Here is a 21,473-nt window from a genome sequence, read left to right as displayed (position 1 = left end):
CCGCGACCGCGCGACTGCGGCGGCGCGGGGAGCCGGCAACGTGAGGGGCGGGGCCTGGCGCGTAAGGGGCGTGGTTACGGGCGGGAGCCTGCGTCTCCTCCGCTGGTCAAAACCTGGGAGACCTGAAAAACCCGACCGCCCCAAAGGAGCCCCGCAAGCGAGAAATGTGCAACAGCCTTTCCTTAAAAAAGGAAACAAGGAAGGAAAAAGAAGAAAAAAGTTTATTGTAGTCAGTAACACAATGGAACCTAGTACTAGTCCAGTCCTGACCCAGGGTCCAAAACACTCTACTAGGGTGCAATAAAGTACAGAACCCTTCCATGGGCGGCCTCAGCCTTGAGGAGGATTCCTCCGGCTGGCCAGTGAAGCCTGTCAAGGAAGCAATTCTCCGTGGCTGCCCTATGGAGTTTCAGGTTGATTTCGGGTAGTAGGACGTCCTATGTGGTTCATGAAGTCTTGGCTTTTCGGCGTTGGGTTCCCCAAAGCAGAATGGAGATGGATAATGTAGTGGATCCCAGAATCCCGAAGAACATAAGAAGTGAGAAAGAGCCCTGTGATTAACAGAAGAGAAAACGTCAGCATTACACAGAGGGGTGCATCTTGAACACCTAATTCTTTCCTAGGCATATGCCCCCATCTTGGGCAATTCACAGTTGTTTCCTCCTCCTCTATGTAACTAGCATCTTCAGCTCCTGGTCTTGTGGTCTTTTTCATTGTTGTTGTCTGTCATGGGGCTTGAACTCTGGGCTTGGGCGCTGTTCCTGAGTTCTTCAGCTCAAGGTGAGCACTCTATCACTTAAGCCACAGAGACACTTCCGGCTTTCTGGTGGTTAATTGGACTCAGCCTCCCGAGTTGCTAGGATTACAGCCACTAGAGCCAGGCTGGGGCTCTCTTTGAGACGCTCTTTCTTGCCCATGCTTCCTCTTAACCCCGATGAGATCTAACTCCTCACCTGCCGCATACACTTGTATCCATGGAAGCCATCTTCACAAACACACTGCAAAAGACCAGGACCAGCAGGAGCACAAGATCCATTTTCAGGACACATTTCTGGGAGCCAGAGAAAAACAGAGAATATCATTAAAATTCAGTAAGTCTATTTCTTAAATATCTGCTTCAGTTTAAGATTCTCTCAACACTGTCATGGTCACACTTGTAATCCTAGCTACTCAAGAGTCTGAAACCTGAGATTTGAAGCCAGCCCAGCTGGAAAGTTTTTTTTTTTTTCTTTTTTTGGTCGTGGGGCTTGAACTCTGGGCCTGAGCGCTGTCCCTCAGCTCTTCAGCTCAAGGCTAGTGTTCTACCACTCGAGCTACAACGCTACTTCCGGTTTTCTGGTGGTTTATTGGAGATAAGAGTTTCATGGACTTTCCTGCCCTGGCTGGCTTTGAACCGCGATCCTCAGATCTCAGCCTCCTGAGTAGCTAGGATTACAGGCGTGAGCCACCGGCGCCCGGCCCAGCCTGAAAGTTTGAACACCTCTTATCTCCAACTAACCACCAAAAAGCTGGAAGTGGAGCTGTGGCTCAAGTAATATCACATCAATATTGAGCAAAAAAGCTCAGTGCTCAAGCCCTGAGTTCAAGCCCCAGAACTAGCACAAACAAACAAACAAAATTATTTCAATCATTTCTAGGTTAAAAAAATTTACAATCAGAACATAACAATAATAAATTTTATCACTTTTTTTCCGTAAGGAAGTAGAGCCTAGGAACTCCCAACAAAAGGGACTTAAAGATCTTTATCTTTCTGATCTACAGTATAGAATATAAGGGAGGAAAGGAAGTTCCTAGAAAGGTGGAGGAAAGACAGTATAAGTATACCTGGATTCCCAGTGCTATTGCAAAGATCCTTTTGCCCTTGGCAGACTTGGCTGTCTACATAGGAGGTAATGTGTACCCAGGCATTAATACCTCCAGGACAGATGACATCTTGAGGCAGTACCCTGAAGACAACACAGGTGGTCATAACATATAGTTCAAGGGGCTAGACCTGGTTTCAGTCCCCACTGTATGAACACACACAAGCTTGCAGCCCAGAGTTACTGAGCTCATCAATGACCCTCTTTGATTCTTTTTTCCCCACCCTATTACTTACAGAGTCTGCAGCTGGGTAAAGCCATGGAAGGTATTGGTCAAGTTATCCTTGAGGGGATTTGCTTGCAAGTCTCTGCAAAACAGTTAGCACTCTGCACAGGAAAGCCCTCCATGTACAGTCGTACATTCACATACCTGCCTGGACCCAATCCTTATCTCAAGTGGTCTGAGTTTAGATATTAATATTTGTCCACCTTTTCAAGAGTCTATTCCCAGGTTCATGCCTATAATCCTAGCTACTCAGGAGGCTGAGATATGAAAATTGAGGTTTGAAGCCAGCCTGAGAAGAAAAGCCTATGAGACTTATCGTCAATTAACTACTGGGGAAAAAAAAAAAGCCAGTGGAGCTGTGGCTCAAGTGGTAGAATGATCGCCTTAAGCACAAAAGCTCAGGGATGGTGCCCAGGCTCTGAGTTCAAGCCCCAGGATGGATGTGTACGAGTGCGTGTGCGTGCACGCGCACGCACACACACATAGCCTCTCCTCCAAAGACTTTCCCATCAATACTTAATTAACCATATTCACCTTTTAGTCTGGAGGGTACTCAACTACTTACATGATAACAGCAGTACGTGCTTGAGGAAAGTTTGGACCAGGATTCTTCAGAGAACAGTTCTGGAGATCTAGCCTGAGAAAATAATTAGTGTAAGTACAGGTCTCATTTTTGTTTTTTTTTTGTTTGTTTGTTTGGTTGGTTTTTGTTGGCCCTGGGGCTTGAACTCTGGGCTTGGGCGCTGTCCTTGTGTTCTTCAGGTCCAGGCGAGCGCTCTACCACTTAAGGCACAGCACCACTTCTGGTTTTCTAGTGGTTTATTGGAGATAAAAGTCTCACGAACTTTCCTGCCCTGGCTGACTTTGAACCGCAATCCTCAGATCTCAGCCTCCTGAGTAGCTAGGATTACAGGAGTGAGCCATCAGCGCCCAGCTACGGGTCTCATTTTCATCCAAGGCAAGGTTTGTACTTGATCAGGCAATTCCCTCAGATAATATTAACTAAACATAACTGTGTTCACAACCATAAATGTGGTGCTATGGTAGACACTGTAATCAGGCACTATCCATTATAGCCAATACTAGCTACATGTAGCTACTTGAACTTAATGTAACCTAACAATCCAGTGCTTCGTTTTCACTAGTTACATTTCAAGTGCATATGAAATACTGTAACAATGTTAGTGGCTACTGTGTTCCTTCATCATAGAAAGTGATGGACCACAGTGTTCTAATCCGTGCACCTATGTACTATGCATATATTGGAAGACATTTTACCTCTTGCCTAAATTAGTGATTTTCATATTATGATTCTTAGATCCACAGAGATTTAAATGAAAGTGCAAGTTATATAAGGTTTTGTATAAGTGTATTTTCTTACAGACTGTAAACTTCTGTACATTAAGGACCACAACACATTATTTTTCTCCAGTATCTATTGCCTTCCATTTACTTACAAATACTTTGAGTGCCTACAAACATATGAAAAGTATACAATATACACATATAATTCAGTAGCTCAGTCTTTACAAGGCTTTGTAGTAGTAGAATGCCTTGAGACTGTCACCATGGGGCTGGAAAGGTGGCTCAGTGATAGAGTGCTTGCCTCACATGCATGAGGCCCTGGGTTCGATTCCTCAACATCACATAAACAGAAAAGGCCAGAAGTGGTAATGTGCTCAAGTGGTAGAGAACTAGCCTTGAGCTGAAAAGCTCAGGGACAGCACCCAGGTCTAGAGTTCAAGCCCCAAGACTGACAAAAAAAAAAAAAAAAAAAAAGGTGTTGGACCATGCAGGGAAGTCTATGAGACTTTTTATCTCCAATAAACTCACACAATGGACTCAGGGATGGTGTCCATGACTGACAAAATTAATTAATTAATTAATTAAAAATAAATAAATGGGCTGAGACGGTAGCTTAATGGTAGAGTGCTGCCCTACTATGCATGAAACCCTAGCTTTGATTCCTCAGTACCACATACACAAAAACAGCTGGAAGTGGCACTGTGGCTCAAGTGGTAGAGTGCTAGCCTTGAGCAAAAGAAGCTCAGGGATAGCACCCAGGCCCTGAGTTCAAGCCCCAGAATTGGCCATCAATCAATCAATTAATACAATAAGCGGTGCAGAAAAAGGGGAGTAGAATTAGTCCCAGTAGTTCATCTGTTGAACTTTAATCTGAGGGTGACAGTCGTAATGTTAAAGCAAGAGCATCATACTGAAAAAAAAAAAAAGATTTAATTTTCAGAAAGTTTAATATAGAGAAGTATTTAGGTAAATTAGGGAACGAGAATGAAAGCAAGACATGACATTTTGAGTTTGAAGCAAGGATACGTTCTAGAAGAAATGTTTTATAGGTAACTAGAGGTCCTACATACACCTAAAGCTTGGAAAAGTTAAAGCCCAAACAGATTTAATTTTGAGAGACACCTGCATGATGCATACAGTTGAAGCCATTAAAAATATTTTTGTGGGAAGCTGGGCTCAGGTGGCTCATGCCTGTAATCCTAGCTACTCAGGAGACTGAGATCTGAGGATCCCGGTTCAAAGCTATCCAGGGCAGGAAAGTCCGTGAAATTCTTATCTCTAATAAACTACCAGAAAACTGGAAGTGGCACTGTGGCTCAAGTGGTAGAGCACTCTCCTTCAGCTGAAAAACTGAGGGACAGTGCCCAGGCCCAGAGATCAAGCCCCATGACCAACCCTCCCCCCCAAAAAAATGTATATATTCTTGTGAGGGCACTAGTAGCTCATGCCTGTAATGCTAACTTCTAAGAAAGCTGAGATCTGCAGATAGAGGTTTGAAGGCAGTTCAAGCAGAAAACTCTGAGAGACTATCTCCAAAATAGTCTGCAAAAAGATGGGATGGAGGAGTGGCTCAAATGGAAGAGCACCAGCCTGACAAATATTTAGCCCTGAGTTCAAATTCCAGTAATGCCAAATAAATGGGGAAAAAAGCCATATCTTCCCAGGAGAACCAGAGGATTGTTTACTTAGGAAAAAATGCTGGGGCTGGGAAGGTGGTTCAGTGGTAGAGTGCTTGCCTTGTATGCATGAGGCTCTGGGTTCGATTCCTCAGCACCACATAAGCAGAAAAAGCCGGAAGTGGTGCTGTGGCTCAAGTGGTAGAGCAGTAGCCTTGATCTAAAGAGCTGAGGGACAACGCCCAGGCCCAGAGTTCAGGCCCCGATCCAACAAAAAGAAAAATTCTGTAAAACTTAAAAGTTTGAGAACATTTTAGATGCATCTATTTAGGCACCGATCTGGTAAGGCTTATAGACTTAAGAATACTTTTTCCAATGTCTTCTCCTCCCTCACCCCAAGATGGCGCCCTTCTGATTCAGGCAGCAGCGGGCATGCAGCATTAGTTCTGATGTCTGCTTACAATAAACAGCCACTTGTGAAAAATTTTGCACACTTCCCGGACACTGAGTGCATATCTGCAGGAGAGAGAGAAAAAGAAACAATCTTATTAGGACTGTAGGAAATAAAGCCAAGATAAGATCAAAAGCTAACTGCCAGTAAACCTAGTTATTGGGGTAATGCCAGTTGGGCAAGAAGTCAGTCGGACTCTCTGCTCAATTAATAAGCTAGCCATATTCCAGATGCATAGGTAGGAGGATTGCTGTTTGTGTCCTGGATGAGACAAAAACATGGGAGGAGTGTCTAATAAGCGGGAGAGATTCTGAGTTCAAAATTCTAGCGATCACCCGCCCTCCCACCCCTAAAATTAACTGTCTGTATCCTCTCCAGAAGTCCTCTAACAGAGAGGTGGCTTTTACAAGGCTGGAGTAGAAGATGCCATTTCTTCTCCTAAAGCTGGGTGTCTATCAGTAAAGTGCCAGACTTTCGGTACCAGTCCTCACCCAGGGAGGGCCTTCGTCTTTGAGAATTATCAACTAAACATAGGATAGCCTCTTCAGAGACCTCTCCGACACACCCGGTGAGGACTACAGGTACCAAAGAACTCGCCATCCAGTATCACAGAATGTAGTGGCAGCACCCACTACGTACGCGGGAGGAAGCAGCCTGCAAACGTCTAGAAGACTCCTCCATGGGAAGAACAAATTAGTTATTCCAAGACTGAGGAGCGAGGAGAGCAAATTTCAAATGACTTCGATGCAGGGAGGGCGAGGACGGCCGGGGTCTGGGAAACTGAGCGCTAGGGGCAGGATCCGGCCGGGTACGGCAGAGGCCAGAGACCAAATCTGGGCTTGTGCTGACAGGGTGAATGGGGACAGCCACCGGCGAGCGCGACCAGCAATCCTGCTTGGGCCCGACCTCAGACTTGCTTCTGTACCTCGGGGAGCGCCAGAGCCCTTTCCACGCCCAGAGCCAGGAGCAGGGCCGTAACCCAAGGCCACAGGGCGCCAGGACTGCCGTGCACGGGAGACGCCATTTCCCGTTCCCTACGACCTTCTAGACAGCTCGCGAGAGCAGCTCTAAGCCCCGCCCCTTCGTGGCACGCCTGCGCGTAGAGGCGGGGCGTAGTCCGCCTGGCGCAGCTCCCTGGGCGTGGCTTAGCCGGTCCCCGTCGCCCGGCTCGGACTGCGGGACGCTGGCGCTGTGGGGAGTCCGCGCTCATGTCTGCGCGTTCCAGTTCTCTTTCGAAATGAACAGAGCCACCTCTTCTTCATTCCTCTCTTTACCTCACGCCTCTCCTGCCGCCGCCCAGCTCCTCTGAGCGGACTGGAGGCGCCCTCAGCCCCGCATTCTATGCCCCCCGGGACGCCTCGATTACGCTTCGGCCGTGGCCCGGACCGCTCCATCCGCCCTCAGTAAACATGGCGGCGCAGCGTCTGGGGCGGGCGAGGGGCGGGGCGCTGTCACCCGACCGGGAGCGCTGCCTGCTTGCTACCCACGAGTGGAGACCAGGCAGGTGGGCCGGGCGGGTGGGGGCCGAAGCGGAGAGGCTGCGCTGATTCGTGTCGGCGCTGGGGAGGAGCGCGGGCCGGGGCGGGGCAGGGCGAGCTGCCCGCAGCGTGGAGACCGGGAAGGTCTGCCGAGAGCGCAAGGTGATGAGCTCGCGTCTGGCGGAGGGACGGGAAAAACTGGAAAGAAGAGGGTCAGGGCGCTGAAGGAGGGAAGGGCGAAGGGCACATTCCGACCCGAGGACTCGACACCGGGAACGCCCCGGGTTACCGAGTCCTCGTCACCTTAGTCCCGAGACTGTTCATCTCCGAGCCTAGCGTGGAGGTAGGAGCGGAATCGACGGTTCCCTAACTTCTTTCCTTTGCCTAAGCAGAAAAAGGGAGCGATGCTGATCTTGGGAAGAAAGAAGGGATTCGCCTAGCCCCGACGGAACGACAGAGGTAAGGCAAGGCAGTGCTACCCCAGAGTGGCCCAGAGCCTGACTGAAAGGCGCGCGAGGGAGAAGGTGGAAGAACTGTTGTCTTTGGTTAGCCGCCCTCCCTGTCCTCTCCCCCCCCCCACGCCCCCGCACCCCAAGTTCAACCATCCTAGTCCGAGCACCTGGCCCGGACTTCTCTTCCACGTGTTCCTAGACCTCTGCCTGGAAATTCTGAATTTACACTTTGGTTTAGGTGGCTGTCAAGTCTTGTTTTAATAAAAGTCTCCAAGCCTTCCAGACTCTGAGCAATTTTGGTTACAAGATAAATTATTTTTGTTTTCCCAGCTTGCTCAGTTAGTCTGGCGTTCTGCTGTTGAATCACACCTCCAGCCTAGCATTTTGCTGGTTATTAGAGTTGGAGTCTCCTGGCCTTTTCTGCCCCCTGCTAGCCTTACACTATAGTCCTACACACCTTAGCCTCTTGAGTATTTAGGATTACAAGCTTAACATACTAGTGTCTGGCCACAAGATTGGTTTTGAGGGAACCTTTTAGTGACTTAGAGTGGCCTCTTACAGTTGAAAGTATAGCTCATTGGTAGAGTGCAGATCTAGCTGGGTTCAGTATTCAGCACTGGGCTGAGAATGTGACAATGGTAGAGTGCTTGCCTAATATGCATGAAGCCCTGGGTTCTATTCCTCAGTACCACATAAACAGAAAAAAAACAGGAGTGGTGCTGTGGCTCAAATAGAGTGCTAACCTTGATCAATAGAAGCTCATGGACAATGCCCAGGCCCTGAGTTCAAGCCCCAGTACTGGCAAAATAAATAATAAATACTCAGCACTGCAAAAACCCTTACAGAGGGTTGAGAAGGTGGCATAATGGTATAGTGTTCACCTAGCACGCATGAAGCCGTGGGTTTGATTACTTAGTATCACATACATAGAAAAAGCCAGGAGTGGCGCTGTGGATCAAGTGGTAGAGTGCTAGCCTTGAGCAAAAGCAGCTCGGACAGAATCCAGGCCCTGAGTACAAGCCCCAGGACTGGCAAAAAAAAAAAAAGCAAGATCTGGTAGAGGGAGGAAAGAAGAGGTGAATGAAGGATGATGGAAACTCACGGTCATACCGTGAATAAGCTCGATTTTTAAAAAACCTACAGAAAATAATAGCTTTTATGGAGTTTAATCCAATGCGGTGGGTAACTGTGGGACCACTTTTTTTTTTTTTTTTTTTTTTTTTGTCAGTCATGGTGCTTGAATTCTGGGCCTGGGCGCTGTCCCTGAGCTCTTCATCTCAAGGCTAGAGCTCTGCCACTTGGGCCACAGACCCACTTCTGGTTTTATGGTGGTTAATTGGAGATAAGAGTCTCACAGATTTTGCTGCCCAGGCTGGCTTTGAACCTCAGTCCTCAGATCTCAGCCTCCTGAGTAGCTAGGATTACAGGAATGAGCCACCAGCACCCAGCGGGACCACTTTTTGAAAGGGGATATTCCACCAGCCCACTTGTGCCTTGCTATGTTACAGTTTTAATGAAGCAACTGGGCCCTTCCTTTTAGCTCCTACTCCATCAGATTTGGATCATTGTAGACTTTTTAGAAAGCTACTGTTCTATTCCTAGAATTTATTCTTGTCAATTGAAGTCTTTGTTACTGGGTTGAGTTTTTCCTGTCTTGCTTGGCTCTCCAGCTATGTGGCAGAGTTTTATGCATCTCATACAAATAAAATTTAGGAAACCTCATCACTGGAGGAACCCAGTACTGGACTTTTCTTCTACCACATGCCTATCTATACCACTAAACCTTTAGTGCTGTATGCTTTTTGCATACAAAAGAAATTTTTTTTTCCTCTTTATCCTTCCCCACTGTACTTTTGTGTTTGATATTGAACTTGGGGCCTTGCACCTGCTAGGTAAGCACTCTACTTTTTGAAACAGGGTCTTGCTATGTATTGCAGGTTTGTCTTGGACTCACCATCTACCTGCTTCTGCTTTCTGAATGCTGGAATTACAAGTATGTGCCACCACATCCAGAGGCAATCTTTTGTATTTCCAGCAGTTCCCATTTCTATTGTAACATTCAAAACTTAAGAGGAGTGAGAAAACTCTGTATGTAGCAATATACAAAGACCAATGCTATCTTTATGTTGATCCAGTGACCTTTTTGGATTCTTGTTTTAGAGACTAGCATTTGTGACTCTGGAAGCTCAGAGTTCAAGTCGAGTCAGGTATGAGACAATACCTTGCCTACCAGACTACAGTTGTGAGAGTGCCAGAAGACAGCCTGATCTTTCTCCTAGTGGGCAAGAGCAGAAGACAGTTTATATTAATCTGTCTGTGGTTGAAATCTAAACTGTGTTCCGTGAATGACTGACTACATTGTTCTTACCCTGGTTCTCAGAGTGTAGGGACAGGGTCTCTGGTGAATCACATGTCATAGTTGTAGACAGCAGTATTTCTTTTTTCTTTGTATTGTATTGTGCTGCATAACCTTCAGCAGGTTTATTTCTTTAACACAGCTACCTTGTGAAAACTTGGGGCGTATTCCTGTCTTAATCTAAGACATGGTATTTTATTTTATTTTATTTTATTTTATTTTGGTCGGTAGTGGGGCTTGAACTCTGGGCCTGGGCGCTGTCCCTCAGCTCTTCAGCTCAAGGCGAGCACTCTACCACTTGAGCTACAGCACCACTTCCGGTTTTCTGGTGGTTTATTGGAGATAGGAGTCTCACAGTCTTTCCTGCCCGGTCTGGCTTTGAACCGCGATCCTCAGATCTCAGCTTCCTGAGTAGCTAGGATTACAGGCGTGAGCCACCAGCGCCCGGCTGGTATTTTATATAGTACATCTAATTGTTTATAAAGTACTTGTTACACTTTTGGTTACATACCAAGTGTTTAGAAAATGTTGACTGTCGGCTGGGAAGGTGGCTAAGTGGTGGAGTGCTTGCCTTTCATTCATGAGGCCCTGGGTTCGATTCCTCAGTACCACATAAGCAGAAAAACTGGAAGTGGTGCTATGGCTCAAGTGGTAGAGAACTAGCCCTGAGCTGAAGAGCTGAGGGACAGCGCCCAGGCCCAGAGTTCAGGCCCCACTACTGACCAAAAAAAAAAAAAAAAGAAAGAAAATGTTGACTGTCATCATCTGAAGCTATCTAAATATGTGGCATTCTGTGTGTTTTATCCTTGTGTATGTGTTCACACTCATGCACATGTACTGGTATGTGCTGAGGCTTGAATTTAGGCCTGGGTGCTATCCCTTAGCTTTATTGCTCAAGGCTGGTGCTTTGCCAATAAGCTCCACCTCCATGTCCAGCTTTTTTCTGATTAATTGAAGATAAGAATCTCATAGACTTTTCTGCCCTTTTCTGACTTTTCTGGCTTTGTATTTTTATCCTCAGCTTTCAGCCTCCTGCATAGCTTAGATTATAGGAATAAGCCCCTGGTGGTTTTTTGTTGTTGTTGTTTGGTTTGATTTTGTTGCTGTTGTTGCCAGTCCTGGGGCTTGAACTCAGGGCCAGGACACTGTCCCTGAGCTTCTTTTGCTCTAGGCTAGCACTCTACCACTTGAGCCCCAGTGCCACTTCCGGCTTTTTCTGTTTATGTGGTACTGAGGAATTAAACCCAGGGCTTCATGCATGCTAGGGAAGCATTCTACCACTAAGCCACATTCCCAGCCCGTTTTGCTTTTTCCTTTCATGCCAATAAGTACTTGTAAGAGATTACTTCTGAAAGTAAAATAACAGGCCGGGCACCAGTGGCTCACGCCTGTAATCTTAGCTACTCAAGAGGCTGAGATCTGAGAATCCCAGTACAAAGCCAGCCCGGGCAGGAAAGTCCGTGAGACTCTTATCTCCAATAAACCACCAGAAAACCAGAAGTGGCGCTTTGGCTTAAGTGGTACAGCACTCGCCTTGAGCTGAAGAGTACAGGGACAGTGCCCAGGCCCAGAGTTCAAGCCCCATGACCGATCAAAAAAAAATAATAATAATAATAGTGTGGAAAGCAGGACTGATAGGGAATCACTAGACATGGTCTGATCTGGCCTCTAACAGTAATTTGCTAAGTGTTTAGGTTACTTGAATCACATAGGCCTTAATGTGATTACCTGTAAAATGAAGAGATTGTAAGAGTCATCTCCTTAGATTTCTTTACACTTTGGATAATATAATCCCATTCTTATTCTTTTGTGTACTCTAGTGTGTTCTTGGAAGGTTAGTACATTTTGTGTAGAATTAGGAAAACAACTTTCTAGTCTTCTCAGCTTCTTTCCCATTCCTTGCAGCTCACAGGGTGCCAAGAGTGACTTATACTGAAAATTAATCCTTCTAAGAATGCTGTTGAATGTGAGCTCCCAGCTCCCTGTTCTGAAACTTCTAGAGCCAAGTTGGGGGCCATAGGGTGGTAGGGACATTTGGATCACTACAATTGGTTCTCTGGAGCCTGAACAGATAGCTACTGGCCTTTTCTCCGCCCCCAGTTGCTGATCTCTCCCCACCCACTTAAAAGCCAGACCTTCAGCCTCTGTTCAGCTCCAGACAGCTCTGCCCCAGAACAGGAATTCTCCAGGTAGGTGTCTGCCTCCAGCAGGATGAGGCCTTTCTCTGTAGCTGTTTCCTTTTCCACCAGTTCTGTGACTGGTTTTCTTCTTTCCTGGAATATTAATTTTGCTTCTGTCATGTTTGAATCAGATCCATTATTAACTTTGATTTAGCAAACAGAGGGACTGAGAGATGGCTAGCTTGCTAGTAGTATTGGGGAGAATGTTAAGGGGCACAGGACAGGTGGTCTGCTGGTACCTACAATAGGGTTTGGGACTGCTCATTGGTGACCAGGGCTGAGAAGGAATGCTGTTAGGTACAGACATTGCGGTCATGGAGGTGGAGCTGAAGCTTGAAGGAAACTCTGCTATCACTAGTCTCTGTTCCCTGCTGGGCGGTGGCGCCAGGCTGAGCTCTGCTGGCTCTGTACATTGTAGTGACTGGGTCTGTGCCTGAAAATGGAAGGAAGTTGAGCTATAGTTGATTTTTCTTAGGCTAATCAGGTGGAGACCCAAGAATGTGCTTTGTGCTCTGCACAAAGGGTGCCGGCCAAGTTCTTTTCTTGTGTCTATCTCATTCTCCTTCCTCCCTTTTCTATGTCGCCTACTAAACTTATCTCAGAACTTCCAGGGCAGTCACTACCACACTAACTTGTCCGTCTGATAGGCCTGGTGTGTCTGGGGCTTGTAGGTGGGCAGCCATGAGGGGAGTTGTCTTGACTACTTGGTAACTCCTTGCAGCAAACCCTGGACCAGGCCACTTGTGTGGAGGAGGAGGAGTTCTCTGAGACCCTGGCTACGAGCCAACTGAGAGCAATTGCCTGCACCTGCCCAACTGCGTAGCAGTCAGAGCCCAGGAGCAGCAACTGGCTGCGGAGTACAGATGCAGCGAAGATGAACATAGAGGGGAGTGCCTCACCTTCTCCTCTCCCAACCTCGGACACGAGTGTGGTCACCTCCACCTTCTCTGTTGTAGACTATATAGTGTTCACCCTGCTGCTGCTGTTCTCCCTGGCCATTGGACTCTACCATGCTTGTCGTGGTTGGAGTCGCCATACTGTTGGCCAGCTACTGCTGGCAGACCGCAAAATGGGCTGCCTTCCTGTGGCACTGTCACTGCTGGCCACCTTCCAGTCAGCTGTGGCCATCCTGGGTGTGCCGTCAGAGATTTACCGATTTGGGACCCAGTATTGGTTTCTGGGCTGTTCCTATTTCCTGGGGCTGCTAATCCCTGCTCACGTCTTCATCCCTGTCTTCTACCGCCTGCATCTTACCAGCGCTTATGAGGTGAGCAGGGACAGAGAGGAGGAGCATAAGGACTTCAGGGATGGTGGTAGAGACAGTTGGGACCTCCTGATCACTTCCATTTGGACAAAGTGACAAAGACTCCCTTGGGTTTGTTAGTTCTTTCTGTATAGATCAGAGCCTGATTAGAGGGGTTGGAGGAGTCAGGGGAGTGCCATGCCTAGAGAGGCCAGAGTAGATATTCTCTGATTCATTCCCTCATGTTCCCAGGCCTCTCGAGGGAAGAGTACATCTTGTGTGGTGTGTGGGGGTGGCAAGTCAGAAGAAATACTGTACCTATTTTTTCTGTGTCTTTCTACCTAGTACCTGGAGCTAAGATTCAATAAAGCAGTGAGAGTTTGTGGAACTATAACCTTCATCTTTCAGATGGTAAGTGAAATATGATTGAAATGGAGCCTAGACTTAGTAGAGGGAGTAGAACTCAGGCACACTGAGGAGGCGGGGGCAGAGCCTTCCCTTCTCCCATTCCTACAAGGAGTTTGTCAACCTCCAATTGCAATCTGCCCATTTCATCCAATGTCTCCACAGATAGGCAGTGGTTGTAAGCCAGACTTGGTAGGAGGATGGAGGTGAACCTTGGTGAAGGGAAGTCTTTCCACCCACATCTTCTTTCTCCCTCACATTCTTTTCGACATCCAACAGGTTATCTACATGGGGGTTGTGCTCTATGCTCCATCCTTGGCCCTCAATGCAGGTGAGAAGTCAACCCCTGGCTTCTAGCCATGGTTAACTGGGAAAACACCTTTAGGAGAAGAAGAGGGAAGGCAGTGTGCCAAAAAGAATCTGACCTTGGGGAGAGAGTTAATTAGTTTACTGCATGGGTCCTCCAATTGTTTTTTTTTTTTATTTTAAATCACTGTTAGAAAGCAGACTTAGGTCATCTTACCTTAAAGTTGATTAAACATTACTACCATGCCACACCTGAATTTGTTAATCAACACCTTTCGTTGGAGCTATGCAAACCTTTTTTTTTCCATTTTGTGAATGATTTATTTCATCTTTAATAATGAATTGCCTCATCTCTTGACATAGCTGCCCCCATCAGACCTTCTCTGGCTTCTTTCCTAGATAACCTTGGGTTAGCAGTAACCTTTGTCTACTTTCAGTGACTGGCTTTGATCTGTGGCTGTCTGTGCTGGCCCTAGGCATTGTCTGTACTGTCTACACTGCACTGGTAAGTACAATAGTCCCTAAGGGATAGAGAGAGATGGTAAGAGAAGAAAAAAGACGAGATAAAAGTATAAATAGTCCAGGTGCCCATGCCTATAATCCTAGCTACTCAGGAGGCTGAAATCTGAGGATCTTGTTTCAAAGCCAGCCTGAGCAGGAAAAGTCCATGAGACTCTTCTCTCCAACCAACCACCAGAAAACCAGAAGGGGCACTATGGGTCAAAGTGGTAGAGCATTAGTGTAGAGCAAAAAAACTCAGGGACAGCATCTAGGGCTTGAGTTCAAGCCCTATGACTGACCAAAAAAAAAAAAAGAAGAAGAAGAAAGAGTATAAACAAGAGGTAGGTGAACTTCTGGAGTGCGGTGGGGTAGAGTAGAATAAGGTGGGATGTAGGGCTGGATGATGATGAGGCCAATAGAGTCTAACCAGTTGTGGAGTATAGCTACCTTGCTAGAGGTGGGTGATGTGGAAGACCTTTGTAGTGTGTATGTTGTCTTTTCCCTGCAGGGTGGGCTGAAAGCCGTCATCTGGACAGATGTGTTCCAGACACTGGTCATGTTCCTAGGGCAGCTGGTGGTTATCATCGTGGGGTCTGTCAAAGTGGGCGGCTTAGGACACGTGTGGGATGTGGCTTCCCAATATGGTCTCATCTCTGGGATTGAGTAAGTACACACCTTCCTCTGCTGGGCTCTGCCCTGGGGCTGAGGCCATCCTAGAGCCTGATCTCAGGGCTATAGTAAGCATAGGGCAAGCTGGGAAGCCTCTAGTTCACATAGCCAATGGGAGAGGTGAGCAGAGATATTCAGCTGGTGTTTATGGAAGGCCAAGATTTGACCTACATGAGTACTTGAGACAAGCTTGGGATTGGAGAAAGGGAATCCTGTCCCTGGCTTACTGGAGTCTGTCTCTCTGTCTCTGTCTCTCTTACATTCTCTCCTCTCTCCTCCCCTCTTTCTCTCTTCTCTCCTCTCTTTTGGTGGTACTAAGGTATAAACTCACTGTGTCAAGCTTGCTGGTCAGTGTTCTACCTGAGCCATGATATGGTTCTACTCGAGCTATGCTGTGTCTTGAGACTGCCTTCAGTCTTACCCTTGGCCAAGCAGTGGTATTTCTGCTCTCCACTGATTGCCCTTGCTGGGAGGGCAGGAAGACAACTTTCCCTTGTCTGCCTCTGTAGCAGAGGGGCTGAGTAGTTTCTATTGCAGGCTGGATCCTGACCCTTTTGTGAGGCATACTTTCTGGACGTTGGCTTTTGGAGGTGTTTTCATGATGCTCTCTTTATATGGAGTGAACCAGGCTCAGGTTCAGCGCTACCTCAGTTCCCGCACAGAGAAGGCTGCTATACTGTGAGTTTGAGGACAAGACGCACCAAAAGGTTTCCTAGAGGCTGTAGGGTGGGACAGGATCCAGGGGGCAACATTCACTTTCACCCCCATTCTACCTTTCGGGGGTCAGGACTTGGGCCTCCTGGAGGCTTGAGGAGGCATGTCTGAGGTTGTCTGAATCCCGTCTCTCCCCTTGGGGCTGGCCTCTTTTGCAGTTCCTGCTATGCTGTGTTCCCTTGCCAGCAGATAGTCCTCTGCATGAGCTGCCTCATTGGTATGGTCATGTTCGCCTATTACAAGGAGTATGCCATGAGCATCCAACAGGCTCAGGCAGCCCCTGACCAGGTAAGAAGAACATCTCCCTGGCTCCTTGAGATGCCAATCTGGGCCCCTAAGCGAAGTGGCCAAATTGCTGCAGAAATGCCTTTACAACCCTCCCACTTAGGTCCCAACAGTCTGCCATGTTAGACCCAAGCGTCTGGCTTCGTGTACAGTGCTCTCCCACTTGGCAGGGGGGAGGAGGCAGCCCTACCTTTACCCATTCCCCACCAAGCACCTCATGCTCTGTTGTCACATGCCTGGTCTCATCTGAGCCTCGTAACAGACTAACCAGGTCTGAAGAGGTAAACAGCATGCTTATGTCATGGTGATTGATGTCGGAGCCAGAGCTGGGTGGGCTTCTTTTTTTTCCCCAGAGCCTGTTTCCTTCTCATTGGCATATAACTTAAACAACAGATGCCTGTATATCTGGTACCCCTTTTTATTGCACTCAGGCTTTGTAGAATGGCACCTGAGTATGGCATCCCACTGAGGAGAGCTTATACTCTGCTCTGCTTTACAGTTTGTTTTGTACTTCGTGATGGATCTCCTCAAAAGCCTGCCAGGTCTACCTGGGCTCTTCGTTGCTTGCCTCTTCAGTGGCTCCCTCAGGTACCCACTTCAACCAGTTCCCCCACCCAGGGTGTACCTACCCCTGCTCCTTACAGGGACAGGTTGGGGAGGGATTCACTCTGAGTTTCTCAGTCAGGATTGTTTAGGACACAGCACAGTCTCTTACAGGTTATGCCCCTGTTTTTAAGGTTCTCCTTCCATGGCACAAAGCATTCATCTACTTGATCAAACCTGTACTTATAAGGAAAGGACAGTGTCCTTGCCTTCCTGACCTCTGGAGCTAGCCTAGGCTATAACTGTGCATCCAGGTGGTTTCTTGTCAGTATAGCACACTTCTAAACTTAAAATTACTGTTCCCACTATAGAAGCCCTGTTGGTTCTCACTCAGCTCCAAGGCTTAGCAGGTCATTCTCTCCTTCCCAGTACCATATCCTCAGCATTTAACTCACTGGCAACTGTTACAATGGAAGACCTGATCCAACCCTGGTTCCCAGAGTTCTGTGAAGCCCATGCCATCCTGCTTTCCCGGAGCCTTGGTAGGATTGTGCTTTCACAAGTCTTGTTCTTACTGAGATACACCCTGACCACTGTTATCAGGCTGCTGTTTTATTCTAGGCTCAGCTTGTGCCTGAAGAAGCACACAGCCTTCACCTCACTGATTATACTTTGGGCAGTGCCTGGGGAGGTTTTGAGCCAGAGCTATGAGAGGGGTGGAGGGACCTAGAAGTGGGGAATGAGATAATAGACCTCAGTAGTTTGGTGCCTCATACTTGTAACCCTAGCTGCTTGGGTGGTTGAGATTGGGAGGGTTGTAATTAGAGGCAGTGGGCAGTTAGTGAGACCCATCTTCAACCAAGAGCCAGGCTTAGTGGTGCACCTGTCATCATAGCTACTATAGGAAGCTGAAAATAGGCAGGTCATTCAGGCATTAGGTGAAACTGTATCTCAAAAATAACCAGCACATAGAAAGGCTAGAAGATACCAGATGTTGGTGGCTCACCCTGTAATCCTAGCTATTTAGGAGGCTGAGAACTGAGGAACTAGGTTCAGAGCCACCCCAGGCAGGAATGTCTATAAGATTCTTATCTAAAAAGCCAGAAGTGGAGTGATTGCTTAATTGGAAGAGCACCAGCCATGAGTGAAAAAGCTAAGGGACAGTGTCAGGCCTTGCGTTAAAGCCCTAGTACTATTACAAAAAGAAAACAAAAAGTGCTTGAAACATGACTCAGCAGAGTCCCTGCCTAGCAAGTGCAGTGCCCTGAGTTCAAACTCTAATAATGAAAGGAGAAAAAAGGTGGCTTGGTTGGGGAGGTTGCTTACCTCCTGTTTCTTGTGTTTTCTCACATCTGATTGTTTCCTTTCTTCTGTTTCTCTCCAGCCTTTGGCTATGGGCTACTTTGCCTGGGAATGGCCTTTATTTCCTCCCAGATGGGACCTGTGCTACAGGTAAAGACCAAGGAGGAGGGCTGGGAAGGTGGCTCAGTGGTAGAGCGCTTGCCTTGTATGCATGAGGCCCTGGGTTCAATTCCTCAGCACCACATAAGCAGGAAGAAAAAGCCGGAAGTGGCGCTGGGGCTCAAGTGGTAGAGCTCTAGCCTTGAGGTGAAGAGCTGATGGACAGCGCCCAGGCCCAGAGTTCAGGCCCCACAACAGGCCCCCCCCCAAAAAAAAGACCAAGTTGGAGAGAGGAGGAAGCAGTTCTTAAGGGAGCAAAGGAATTGATTCTGACAGGAAACTGAGGAATCCAGCTGCTTTGAGAGGAATGGCTTAAGGCAGCCCCGGGTCAGATTCCCTTCTGATTGGTCACCTTTAGCTGTGAACGGACTCACAAGTAGCTGAAAGCTGCTTGTAGGATGTTGTCAACTTAAGAGTCCTAGGAACCAGCCTTGGGAGAGCCTGGGTCACATACCTACAACCATTTCTGCACATTAGAATCCTTCAGATAGCTAATGCAGAACCCTGAGGCTGGGGGCTCTTAGTCTGTGTTTTTTTCCTTTTTTCTGAACCCTGTCCTATACAGGCAGCAATCAGTATCTTTGGTATGGTCGGGGGGCCGCTGCTGGGACTCTTCTGCCTTGGAATGTTCTTTCCCTCTGCCAACCCACCTGTGAGTGACATCTCTGGCTTCAAAGTTGTGCCTGTGGGGACTGGGTTGGTAGGGCTGGTATGAAGGGTTGGGAGGGGGTGGCCTGTGACAGGAGAGTTTGCCATGTCTCTGGGCAGGGTGCCATTGTGGGCCTGCTGGCTGGACTCATCATGGCCTTCTGGATCGGCATTGGGAACATAGTGACCAACGTGGGCTCTGGTGTTCCACATCCTTCCTTTAATGCGTCCTCCTTCTCCCTGTTCAGCAACCTGACCAACACCACTGCGACCACCCTGATGCCGTCTGCCACCCTCTCCAAGTGAGGCAGGCTTGCTGTCTTTCTCCTTGAGAACAATAACTTCACTTTTGAGGGGCCTGAGGGAAATGTTGGGTTGGGTCTTAGGACCCATGCAGGTGGGTGGAGCTGGGTGCCTCAAGAGTCCCCTGCCAAAACATAGCTTTGTCCTCATCCTTCTGCTTCCTCCAGGCCCGTGGGACTGCAGCGGTTTTACTCCTTGTCCTATTTGTGGTACAGTGCTCACAACTCCACCACAGTCATTGTGGTGGGCCTGATTATCAGTCTGCTCACTGGTGAGAGTGCAAGGTCACAGAATAGAGAAATGAGGGGGCAGGGGGTGGGGGGGGTGGCATCTAGGACGTGGGCACAGGGGACCTCTGCTAGAAAGGGTAGTAAGAGACTCACAGGTGCCTCTGTTTTCAGGAGGAATGCGGGGCCGGTACCTGGACCCCCGGACCATTTACCCTGTGCTGCCAAGACTCCTTGCCCTCCTACCATTGTCCTGTCAGAAGCGGCTTTGCTGTGGAAGCTGCGGCCAGGTGGGACCCATCTTTCCCTCTCCTGGAGATGGCATCAAGTGTCTGGGCTCCCCTCCATCGACTCTCTTTCCTTCCCTTAGCACACCTCTGATCACCTGCCTAAGCCTGGAGTGTCCCCCATCACTGCCCCAGACTCCACCCTAATTCAGAGGGCAAAAGAATCTGGCCCACAGCGTAGCTCACCTAAGCTGTTCCCACTATCCTCCCCATACCGCTTGCCCTGTGCTCCCCCATGTCCTCTTCCTGTCCCCTGCTCCCTCTAGCAGGAACCAAGCAGGGTCTCACCTTTTCTGCATGAGTCCCTTCACCTCCCTTTGCCCACATTCACCAGATCTACCACCTTTGCTCTGTGCTCCCCAGGATATCCCCATGGACACAAACCTGTTTCCAGAGAAGATGAAGAATGGGGTGCTGCAAAACAGCAGGATCAAGGAGGCGATGGCTGAGGATGGCTCAGCTCACCAGGGGTACAGCCCGACCTTCATTGTTCAGGAGACCTCACTGTGACCGGGACGCAGGCCCCTCAGCCTCTGTTCTTGCTGTCAGGCAGCAGCCAAAAGCTACCCTGTAGTGTGGGGATGGGTCAGGATGACCTAGCCCACACCAATGGACTTTGTTCCTAAAGATTCTCATCTGCCATGGAACCTGTTGCATTTTGGGGGTGGGAGAGTAGCACAGCGTTTTTCTTTGTCTTGACAATCTTTTGCTCTTTGGACCAGAATTACAAACACTGGGATTGAAGCTGGATGCTAGTGGCTCATGCCTATAATTCTAGCTACTCAGGTTGAGATCTGGAGGATCACTTGCTACCCTGGGCAGAGCAGTCTTTGATACTCCATTTCAAAAAAATCAAAGCTGGAGGTGTGGCCTTATGGTAGAGTACCAGCTTTGGCACTGACACATATACACAAATGGGGTTGTATCAAAAATGAGGGTAGAAGTGAACCTCTGGGAAAAGGATAATGGGTTCTGTTAATATAGCCAGGGTCCTTTGGAGTGAATAGAAACATCACTTCCTGTATGCCCTAGGGCCCAACGAGGTAAGATTGACCAACTCCTAGAGTTGAGAGGCTGCCTTGGCCAAATGTTTCTCATGGCATCCTGTCTAAGCACAAATTCTGTCTGCCAAAGTGTGCCCTGTGATTATTTTCAGGTTGTAACACTCAAGCCCCTCATTCTATGTGTACCTCCATTCTTCAGAGGTTTTGGTATCCCTAGGCCCCTCAGCATACACAGATGTGGTCATCTATGTGTAAAATAGGCAGGTTTTCTGTGTCACTGACCCTACTCTTCACCACTGAGGTCAGCGCTCTGGTGCAGAAGAAATGTGGATCCAAGGAACTGGTGCTGTTAGCAGATCCTCTGGAGTGTATTGTCTTCTAAACTCCGTCAGGCCACCCTGGGGTCATTCTGTGATCCATACTCCTTTCTTTTTGGAGTTTCTCCCTCAAACATCTTTGTTCCTAGGGAATAAAAACAACACTTAGACCAAGAGTCTGGGCTCCTGTTCTGTGTCCAACTATCTATCCAGATCCAGTCCCTCTTAATGAGATTGGAGCTCCTCCTGTACAGAGGTATCTGCAAAGGAAGAGGCAGACTTAGGGTGCCGTGTCTGTAGGGTTCTGTGTTGGGCTTCAGGTGAAAGATGCATTCTCCCATGGAGGCCACGTTTCCCTCACCATCACCAAAGCAACGTCTCAGATTTTCTCTTGTGAGAGGAAGAATGCTTCCTAACTTCACAAACAACATTCTGCCTAGACTGTTGATGGTTTTTTAATTTTTTGGTGCTAGTCCTGGGGCTTTCATTCAGGGCCTGAGCTTTTTTTGCTTAAGGTTAGTGTGCTACCACTTGAGCCACAACTCCTCTTGGCTTTATGGTGGTTAATCGGAGGTAAGAGTCTCAAGGACTTTCCTGCCTGGGGCTGGCTTTGAACAGATCTCAGCCTTCTGAG

General features: G+C 48.1%; 2 protein-coding genes across 9 annotated transcripts; one reads left to right on the top strand and one right to left on the bottom strand.

The window, feature by feature from the left end:
* Window positions 1-203: 203 nt before the first annotated feature.
* Atraid (all-trans retinoic acid induced differentiation factor) lies at window positions 204-6,513 on the bottom strand. Of its 2 annotated transcripts, none has more exons than XM_070025231.1 (7): window positions 6,386-6,513; window positions 5,404-5,525; window positions 2,654-2,725; window positions 2,099-2,170; window positions 1,825-1,946; window positions 954-1,051; window positions 204-551 (listed from the first exon to the last, which is right to left on the bottom strand). In XM_070025231.1, exons 1-7 carry the CDS (start codon window positions 6,482-6,484, stop codon window positions 447-449), a joined length of 690 nt encoding a protein of 229 aa, XP_069881332.1. In that variant the 5' UTR covers window positions 6,485-6,513; the 3' UTR covers window positions 204-446. The 2 variants fall into 2 exon arrangements, with proteins under 2 accessions (XP_069881332.1, XP_069881333.1); XM_070025232.1 differs by lacking the exon at window positions 6,386-6,513 and adding an exon at window positions 6,100-6,345.
* A 356-nt stretch (window positions 6,514-6,869) lies between these two features.
* Window positions 6,870-21,015, top strand: Slc5a6 (solute carrier family 5 member 6). 7 transcript variants are annotated; one of them, XM_070025226.1, is made up of 18 exons: window positions 6,870-6,960; window positions 7,331-7,397; window positions 11,847-11,935; window positions 12,648-13,193; window positions 13,515-13,580; window positions 13,854-13,905; window positions 14,318-14,385; window positions 14,890-15,044; window positions 15,588-15,728; window positions 15,923-16,052; window positions 16,549-16,637; window positions 17,022-17,134; window positions 17,977-18,044; window positions 18,619-18,705; window positions 18,822-19,003; window positions 19,172-19,275; window positions 19,406-19,521; window positions 19,882-21,015. In XM_070025226.1, exons 4-18 carry the CDS (start codon window positions 12,801-12,803, stop codon window positions 20,026-20,028), a joined length of 1,911 nt encoding a protein of 636 aa, XP_069881327.1. In that variant the 5' UTR covers window positions 6,870-6,960; window positions 7,331-7,397; window positions 11,847-11,935; window positions 12,648-12,800; the 3' UTR covers window positions 20,029-21,015. The 7 variants fall into 7 exon arrangements, with proteins under 7 accessions (XP_069881327.1, XP_069881324.1, XP_069881325.1 ...); XM_070025228.1 differs by lacking the exon at window positions 6,870-6,960 and adding an exon at window positions 7,026-7,100; XM_070025223.1 differs by lacking the exon at window positions 11,847-11,935.
* Window positions 21,016-21,473: the final 458 nt, after the last annotated feature.

Source organism: Dipodomys merriami, unplaced genomic scaffold (genome assembly GCF_024711535.1).
Source record: "Dipodomys merriami isolate MVZ:Mamm:240054 unplaced genomic scaffold, mDipMer1.0.p SCAF_17, whole genome shotgun sequence".
NCBI classification, from domain to species: domain Eukaryota; kingdom Metazoa; phylum Chordata; class Mammalia; order Rodentia; family Heteromyidae; genus Dipodomys; species Dipodomys merriami.
This window is presented reverse-complemented; position numbering and strand designations above follow the sequence as displayed.

Excerpts from the sequence above, each read along its gene's own strand:
- Slc5a6 (XM_070025223.1), top strand. The coding sequence starts at position 12,801 with ATGAACATAGAGGGGAGTGCCTCACCTTCTCCTCTCCCAACCTCGGAC. Across the intron at positions 14,386-14,889 it reads GTACTGTCTACACTGCACTG|GGTGGGCTGAAAGCCGTCAT; the intron begins GTAAGTACAATA and ends TTTTCCCTGCAG. Across the intron at positions 15,729-15,922 it reads ACAGAGAAGGCTGCTATACT|TTCCTGCTATGCTGTGTTCC; the intron begins GTGAGTTTGAGG and ends CCTCTTTTGCAG.
- Atraid (XM_070025231.1), bottom strand. The coding sequence starts at position 6,484 with ATGGCGTCTCCCGTGCACGGCAGTCCTGGCGCCCTGTGGCCTTGGGTT. Across the intron at positions 1,947-2,098 it reads TTTACCCAGCTGCAGACTCT|GGTACTGCCTCAAGATGTCA; the intron begins GTAAGTAATAGG and ends TGTTGTCTTCAG. Across the intron at positions 552-953 it reads GATACAAGTGTATGCGGCAG|GGCTCTTTCTCACTTCTTAT; the intron begins GTGAGGAGTTAG and ends TGTTAATCACAG.